The sequence below is a fragment of the Cebus imitator genome, unplaced genomic scaffold (genome assembly GCF_001604975.1).
Source record: "Cebus imitator isolate Cc_AM_T3 unplaced genomic scaffold, Cebus_imitator-1.0 Scaffold372, whole genome shotgun sequence".
NCBI lineage: Eukaryota > Metazoa > Chordata > Mammalia > Primates > Cebidae > Cebus > Cebus imitator.
The window spans coordinates 796,366-805,690 of record NW_016107687.1 but is presented as its reverse complement, the minus strand read 5'-3'; the positions used below and the strand labels follow the sequence as shown (position 1 = coordinate 805,690).

The 9,325-nt window shown below is 44.4% G+C and overlaps 1 protein-coding gene across 1 annotated transcript in view; it reads left to right on the top strand.

The window, feature by feature from the left end:
- Positions 1–9,325, top strand: part of RASSF3 (Ras association domain family member 3) — a 195,502-nt gene that overhangs the window by 22,244 nt on the left and 163,933 nt on the right. Inside the window, exon 2 of the mRNA XM_037730975.1 lies at positions 8,469–8,593. Within this exon, the coding sequence (XP_037586903.1) occupies positions 8,469–8,593 (125 nt within the window). The remainder of the gene's footprint in view (positions 1–8,468; positions 8,594–9,325) is intronic.

The window sequence follows — 9,325 nt, the reverse complement described above, 5'->3', positions numbered from 1 at the left end:
AGTCTTGCTCTGTTGCCAGGCTGGAGTGCATTGGTATGATCTTGGCTCACTGCAACATCCACCTTCTGGGTTCAAGTGATTCTCCTGCCTCAGCCTCCCGAGTAGCTGGGACTACAAGCGTGTGCCACCACATCCAGCTAATTTTTGTAATTTAGGTAGAGACAGGGTTTCTGTTGTCCAGTATGGTCTTGATCTCCTGACCTTGTGATCCTCCCGCTTTGGCCTCCCAAAGCACTGGGATTACAGGTGTGAGCCACTGCACTGGGTCTGAAAAAAGTTTTTTAATTAGGCAGGCATGGTGGCACTTGCCTGTGGTCCCAGCTACTCAGGAGGCTGAGATGGGAGGATTGCTTCAGCCTAGGAGATCAAGATTGCAGCAAGCTGAGATCACGCCACTGCACTCCAGCCTGGGCAACAGAGGGAGACCCTGTCTCAAAAACAACAGCAACAACAAACTCAGTGAGATGGGAACTATTATTTTCCTCATTTTACAGAATAAATGTAGGGACAGAGAGGTTAAATACATTGCCAAAGGTCACACAGCTCATCTAAAATGTCTGGGTCCAGAGGCCTTAACCACCTCCCCAGTTACCTCCATTCAACACTATGGTCTCGGAGATACTCCCTCAGCCTCTTCTAACTTGACTTACAGACACAGGTGTGAACGTTTGACAGTCCCTGTGAGCAGGGTTGCTGAGCATGCTGATGGATACTTGAAAAAAAACATGAAGCCGGGGAATGAAGAGAGGCCGAGGGCCTGCTCCCTGGTAGGCTCTGAGTCACGCAGGTCAGCCAGGCCTGGACGGCTCAGCCTGTCACCATCAGCTGTCTCTCTGTGCTCTGCTGCACAGCAGGGCCAAGCTCGGAGATGGGAACTGCGATTTATAAGCTCTCGGGCAAAATCAACTTTCAGGTGAAGAAAACCCACATACCTGGTAGGTTACTCTTGCTTTGGATGGTCTGAGGGCACCTGGGCTGCTGGGCAGAATCAGTCCCCATGTTGGTTCAATTGTTTGTGCCTTTGATGTTACAGAAAGACCCGGCTGGCTTTCAGGGCTAGGGATCAGTGCTTCAGCCAGGTCTGCTATTTTGGTTTCTTGTCATCTGAGTTTGTTTATAAGCCATTTCACAAGTAAGCTTTATTTCTTGTAGACAAATGTGCTTTCAAATTTTGCATGAGTTAAACAAAGGATGGAGAAACAGGGCCCTGCAGCTTCTTTCTATTACAGGACAGCTCAGGAGGTTTCATTTTCCAACAGATGTAACCTTAACGCCACCGTTATTTTGACCAGTTATAAATATCAAGGACATGTGTTCTGCAGTTCAGATTCTTCCTAAAAAGACTCAAGAACTTTCAGGATAAAGCCATGGCTCCCAGGTCTTTCTCAGGAAGCAACAGAAAATGCATACAGGCTTGCAGTCCTGGAAGGAGAATTGTGGGAGGTGCCCAGGTAACAGCAGAGCACCTATAAAATGCTTGGCAGAGCCTGGGGCTTCCTGCGGCTTCGGGAAATGGGTAGATCTTTATTATTGACAAAATCTAAATAAAACTGTAACAGGAATTAAATATCAAGGTGGGGCAATGTGGCTCACGCGTGTAATCTCAGCACTTTGAGAGGCTGAGGTGGGAGGATTACTTGAGCCGTTGAGTTTCAGACCAGCCTGGGGAACATAGCAAGACCCCATCTCTAAAAAAAATATTGTTTTAATGAGCTGGGTGTGGTGATGGGCATCTGTAGTCTCAGCCACTTGGAAGGCTGAGGCAGGAAGATTGCTTGAGCCCAGGAGTTCAAGACTGCAGTGAGCTACCATGATACTACTGTACGACCAGCCTGGGCAACACAGGGAGACCCAATCTCTACTACAACAACAAACCCTAGCCAGGCATGGTGGCGTGCACTTAAGGTCCCAGCTACTAGGGAGGCTGAGGCAGGAAGATCGCTTGATTCCAGGAATTTGAGGCTGCAGTGAGCCATGATCATGCCACTGCACTCTAGCCTGGGTGACAGACTAAGACCTTGTCTCAAAAATAAAATAATAAAAGAAAATAAATTAAATATTAAGTAAAAGAGGGGATTTCCTACTTTACTCTCACCAGTGGCTGATAAATGACCAAGGCTAGTAAGGACCTCAGCAAGGTTGGGAGTAGAAAGGAAGGAGCTCACAAGAAGGGGTGTATGTGTGTGTATGAGAGAAAGTGAGACTAGAGAGAGACCATGTGTGTTTTTAGGGTGGAAAGGGGTGGAATGGGCTCAAAGAGGAATTCTACCTGATCTTAAGCCATGACCTGCCTGTTTCTTAGTGTGGGTGGTGAGATGCCTGCCTCGAGCTAAGCTATGGAAAATGTCACCAAGCTGTGTGTTTGCCACGTGACCATCTTACTACCGTTATCTAGAGGCTCTTACCACACTAGTAAGTAGTTGTATTTCTAGAATAGCTTGCCTGGCAGTAAGGCACAGCATTACCATGTTTCCTCATCTCTAAGGCACCATCTATTGTGACATACATCATCACTTTATGTACCACTAAGAAAGGAAAATGCTGTCAATTTCAACATGTTGTGCCATTGGTGATAAGATGTATGACCATTTCAGAGATATTTACATGTAAAAAAAAAAGAGTACCTTTTAATATAGATGACGTTCAGTAGATGGCAGTCCAAAGTTCCTTTTAGTCTTATAAATCGGTGCTAATCCTGTAAATCGGTGTTCCATATAAGAGTATTCCATTCTATTAACTACGTTTATGTGCAAGCATTGTGGCTCATGCCAGGAGTTCAAGGCTGCAATCATGCCACTGCACTCCAGCTTAGCTGATGGAGTGCAACTCTGTCTCTAAGAAAAACAAAACAAACAACATTTACAATACGGGATAAATATCTCCCCTTTTTTTCTTGTTTGGAGACACAGTCTTGCTGTATTGCCTAGGCTGGAGTGCAGTGATGCAACCATGACTCACTACAGCCTCAACTTCCCAGACTCGAGTGATTCTCCCGCTTCAGCCTCCTGAGTAGCTGAAACTACAGGCACACGCCACCACACCAGCTAATGATTTGTATTTTTTTAGTAGAGACAGGGTCCCTCCATGTTGCCCAGGCTTATCTCAAACTCCTGGGCTCAAGCAATCCTCTCATCTTGACCTCCCAAAGTGCTGGGATTACAGGCATGAGCCACTGTGCCTGGCCATGCATGGGTTTTGTTTTCACTTTTTTTTTGAGATGGAGTTTCACTCTTGCTGCTGAGGCTGGAGTCCAATGGCGTCATCTCAGCTCACTGCAACCTCTGCCTCCTGGGTTCAAGTGATTCTCCTGCCTCAGCCTCCCAAGTAGTTGGGATTATAAGCATGCACCACTACGCCCAGGTAATTTTGTATTTTTAGTAGAGACACGATTTCTCCATGTTGGTCAGGCTGATCTCGAACTCCCAAGCCCCGGTAATCTGCTCACCCAAAGTGCTGGAATTACAGGTGTGAGCCACCACGCCCCACCTGTTTTCACTTTTTAAAAGTAGGCTTTTAATAGAAGAAAACAGTGGGCCTGCTGTAGGCTTGACATTGTAGAGATAAAAATAATTATGATGGAGAAACAAAAATGCATCCAAAGAATAAATGTTTCCTGAATTGTTAGTGAATTCCCTCTTAGAATACTGTTGACTAGCACACAGCTCTCTAATTCAATTTGTCTGTGTTGGGTTTATTACCACACAGACACACATAAATAATAACATAATAACTTTATTCTGTTTCCCAAGTAAGAAGGGAGAGCCTTGGGACTTAAAAAGAAAAAATGGTACATAGTCTTCAAAGGAGAAGCGTATGGAATAAGGAATTGAAATGAATCATATATCCCATTCTATTTGAATTTAAATAAGGAGTTCTACAAGATTTCAGTTCTAGTTCTATTTTGGGGTAGACAACAGAAGACGGGCAAACAGGTGAGGGATTCAGTGCCCTTTTCTCTTCGATATCACGTCTATGTTTTACTGAGTAATAAAATACATCGCTGGTGGTCACATAGGAAGGATCCAATCCTATTACCCCCCAACTGCCTGGCAGAATGCAGTTAAACTTTTTGAAGAAATGGCCGACGCCTACAAACACACTCCCTTACCTCTCATTTATTTCAAGGCGAGTTCTCTTTGCCCCTAGACTTCCTGACGGCCAGGTCACCTGTGCTGTGTTCCGTGCTTGTCTACCTGACGTCTCTACGGCACATCACGTTGCTGATCAGTTGTTTTCTGGAAGCCATATTGGATCTTGACTTCCTTCCCCCACCCTCTTGCCTATTTCTCCCCCTGTCTCTCTGAATTTTCCTTCTCAGCCTTCCTCAATGCTTACCTTCCTCTGAGCACCTCTTCAGGATCAGCATTCTCTCCTTTCCCTAGTTCTTACTAAAATAGAAATAGCTTCCACTTTTTGTGAACTCCAACTCTAGAACGTTCTAGAACCTAACATGGTACATCATTTAAGGCTCAGAAGAGGCCCTGCTATCCCCTCTGTCTCACAAACGGTAAGTTGAGGTTCTGAGTAGGATAGTAATGGGGGCAAAGTCTCACAGCTAAAAAGAGGTAGAGATGGAATTCAAAGCCAGTCTGTTTGACCCACAAACTGTGCTCTTTCCAAAAATAGGTCACCCTCTCTCAGACTGCTCTCAGTCACACCCTTGACTTCCCATACAACTTAATAAGCTGAGTGACTCCCAATCTCCCAGCCCCATCTCAGCTCTCCCTTCTGAGACCCACGCTCCAACTTCTTGCTCAACATCTCTGCTCAGTTCCACTGACATCTGAAGTTCAAACTGCCCAGAACTCAATCTTTAATCCTTCCCATCTGTGTCTTTACCTTGAGAAAAGCAACCTGGAAGTTATCTTAGAGTCCTCCCTTCCCCTATCAAAATCCTGACAATACTAGCTGTCTTCATTTTCTAGGGCTGCTATAACAAAATACCACAGACGGGGTGGTTTAAACATCAGAAAATCATCTTCTCCCCGTTCTGGAGGCTGGAAATCCCGGCTCAGCATGTCTGCAGATTCGGTGTCTTCTGAGACCTCTCCTCTTGGCCTGCAGATGGCCACCTTCTTGCTGTGTCCTCACGTGGCCTGCTCTTGGTCTTGGCCTGTGTGTTGTCTGTGTCCTAGTCTCCTCCTCTTTTTTTTTTTTTTTTGTTTGAGACCAGGTTACTCTGTTGCCCAGGCTGGAATACAGCGGCATGATCACAGTACACAGCAGCCTCAACATCCCAGGCTGAAGCAATCCTCCCACCTCAGCCTTCCAAATAGGTGGGACTACCTATGCATGACCTCACGCTAAGCTAATATTTTTTAATTTTTTGTAGAGATGGGATCTCTTCCTGTGTTTCCCAGGCTGATCTCAAACTCAAGCAGTTCTCCCACGTCAGCCTCCCAAAGGGTTGGGATTGCAGTGGCCGGCCTTAGTCTCCTCTTCTTGTAAGAGCACTAGTTGTATTGGATTAGGGCCCATCCACGTGACCACATTTCATCTTAACTACCTCTTTAAATGTCCTGCCTCCAAATACAGCCACACATTGATATACTGGTGGTTAGGACTTCAACATTGGAAATTTGGAGGCATGCAACTCAGCCCATAATACTATATTTTAGGCATCTTTCAAATTTGACTTTCCATCTTCATCCCTAATTGCCACCCTTTTAGTTTAGGACTATGCCATTTCTCACAATTATAATATTCTCACCATCATGACTATTATGCTTTATAAATAATATTGTTCTGATTATAAAATAATTACATGAGCTCTGTAGAAAACACAAAAAACCCACAAAACATAAAATCTCGGTAATCTTAACCAAACATAATTGGAATTGATCATTGGCACATATCCTTATCTTTTTTCAATGTATATATTTTTAAAAAATTGGGACAGGGCACGGAGGCTCATGCCTGTAATCCCAGCACTTTGGGAGGCTGAGACAGGCAGAGCACTTGAAGTTAGGAGTTTGAGACCAGTCTGACCAACATGGTGAAACCCAGTCTCTACTAAAAATGCAAAAGTTAGCTGGGGGTGATGGTGGGCACCTGTAATGCCAGCTACTTGGGAGGCTGAGGCAGGAGAATCGCTTGAACCCAGGAGGTGGAGGTTGCGGTGAGCCGAGATCGCACCACTGCACTCCAGCCTGGACAACAAGAGCAAAACGCTGTCTCAAATAAATAAATAAGCCACCAGTCTCATTATGGGGGCCCCACCCTGATGGCCTTATCTAACCCTAATTACTTCCCAAAAAGCCCTACCTTCAAACACCATCAACATATGAATTTGAGAATTAAGTTTCCAACACATGAAATTTGGGGAACACATTCAAACCATAGCAGAATCATAACATATCTTCTCTTTTGTAATTTGATTGTTTCCATTAACAATTTCTTGCCTGGGTGTAGTGGCTTATACCGGTAGTCCCAGTACCTCGGGAGTCTAAGGGAGTGTATCACTTGAGCCCAGGAGTTCAAGACCAGCCTAGGCAACATGGTGAAACCCCGTCTCTACAAAAAATACAAAAATTAGGCAGGCATAGTAGCATATGCCTGTAGTCCCAGCCACTTGGGAGGCTGAGGTGGAAGGACTGCTTAAGCCCAGGTGGTTGAAGCTGCAGGGAGCTGTGAATGCCCACTGCACTCCAGCCTGGGCAATAGAATGAGACCCTGTCTCGAAAAAGAAAAAATTCCTCATACCATTAAATATTATTATTCTCCAACATCATTGATTGATCACTTGACAATATTCTATCATACAGATAGACCAATCATAAACTTATTATTAAATCAGTTTGTATAGTCTGTCTGTATGATGGAATATTGTGGACATGTGGGTTTCAGGCAGTCCCATCACTCACCCTACAGAGTGGTCTTTTTATCTCCATGGCTTACGTGTATATCTTCAGAGAATTGAGCTCAGATTCACTCACTGCCATTGGTTCTCTCCGTATTGCCTGTTTTATGTGAGGCTTATCCCTGGGTTAAAATTTTAGAAACAATAAGATAGTTGGCAGACTGACGGCTTCATTTTAAGTAGTATCTGATGTGAAGTTTACAACTGAAGCCAATTGGAGTTCTTTCCTAGGAAGGCTCCTTAAGAATGTCATTATGTTAGACCTGTCTTGAGTGGGTTCCATTACTAGACTCTTGATGAGAGAAATCTACTTGCTGGTGAATAAAATTGTGGCAGCTCTTATTTATGTGTTGTAATGTGGCTAAGAGAAATGTTTTTAAAATATTTACTTTGGAAACAGTTTGGTAGTTCCTCAAAAAGTTTAACTTAGAATTACGACATGACCCAGCAATCCCAGTCCAAGGTATATACCCCAGAAAATGGAAAGCATTATGTTCACACAAAAAACTTGTCCATGAATGTTTGGCTATTATTTATAACAGCCAAAAAAAAAAAAAAAAGTGAAACAGCCTAAATGGCCATCAACAGATGAGAGAATAAACAAAGTGTGTGACATTCAGATAATGGACTATTATTCAGCTGTAAAAAGAAAGGAAGAGCTGATATGTGCTACAACACATATGAATTTTGAATATTTGATAGGTGAGGCTGTGCATGGTGGCTCATGCCTGTAATCTCAACACTTTGGGAGGCCAAGTTAGGAGGATCACTTGAGCCTAGAAGGTCAAGGCTGCAGTAAGCTATGATTGCACCACTGCGTTTGGTGGCAGGGTCTCACTCTGTCGCCCAGGCTGGAGTGCAGTAGTTGAACACAGCTCACTGCAGCCCCGACCTCTTGGGCTCAAGCAATCCTCCCAACTCAGCCTCCCAGGTAGCTAGGACTATAGGTGTGTGCCACCACACCTGGCTAATTTTTGTATTTTTTGTAGAGATGGGGTCTTGCCATGTTGCCCAGGCTGGAATTTTTTTTTCTAAGTAAGGCCAATGTGGTGGTTCACGCCTGTAATCCCAGAACCTTGGGATTACACATGGGAACCTCTACCTCCCAGGTTCAAGTGATTCTCTTGCCTCAGCTTCCCAAGTAGCTAAGACTATAGGCACCCACCCCCATATCTGGCTGATTTTTGTATTTTTAACAGAGACAGGGTTTTGCCATGTTGTGTAGGCTGGTCTTGAACTCCTGGGCTCAACTGATCTGCTTGCCTTGTCCTCCCAAAGTGCTGGGATTACAGGCATGAGGAACTGCGCCCAGCCAATGTTGTCGTAATTTAAAAACTGCAAAAAGAAAAAAAAAATGTATTGTAGCTTAATCTCCTGTCTTTGTGAAAGATATTCCGTGATACTCTGATTGAATTTCAGAGGAGGCCAAGATAGTCTAGGTTTAAATGGCTCTGCACTGTGAACAGATGGGCCCTACACAAACTCATTTTTATTACTCCAGGTTGGATGCTGGCTTTTTGAGTAGGGGAGGCGGTTCCATTTTTCTCAGCCTGTCAGAATAGAGAACAATGTAGATCTAACCGGGAACCTAATGTGCTTTCTCTTTCAGAGGGTAAATACATATGTCATGCTCACTGCCGAGACCTGGTGCATCTGGATTATCCACAAAATGGGAAAGTATCAGGCTGCATGCTGACTTCTGAAGTAAGACATTCAAGCAAAAACAACAGTCAGGTAGGCACTATTGGTGCTTGCTGGCATCATGCGTTTCGGTCAGTCCCGTCACTCATACCCCGTAGAACAGTCTTTTTTATCTCCATGGCTTACGTATATATCTTCGGAGGATGGAACTCAGGTTCATTCGTTGCCATTGTTCTCTCCTTACCTCCTGTTGTATCTGAAGCTTAACCTTGGGCTATAATTTTTAAAACAATAAGATAGACTATATCAGTTTTATCCGACAGATTTGTCATAAGATACGAGGATTTCATCTGCTTGATTACTTGTCACATTCAGGATGCAATCTTGTTGACAGACATACTTCCTGCTGCAGAAAATAGGACGTGAAATGTAAATGTGTGTGTCGATTGTTTTTTTAATCCAATAAAGAACCTGAGCGTGTAGGAGTTCGAGCCAAGTGGGCAACATGGTGAGACCCCCAGCTCTACAAAAAATAAAAATAAATTAGGTGTGGTGGCATGTGCCTGTGGTCCCAGCTACTCAGGAGGCTGAGGCAGGAGGATCGCATAAGCCCCAGAGGTGGAGGGCATCCTAGCTAACATGGTGAAACCCTGTCTCTACTAAAAATACAAAAAATTAGCCAGGCATAGTGGCACATGCCTATAGTCTCAGCTACTCGGGAGGCTGAGGCAGGAGAATTGCTCGAACCTGGCAGGCAGAGGTTGCAGTGAGCCTAGATCCCACCAGTGCACTCCAGCCTGGGCAACAGAATGAGACTCCATCTCA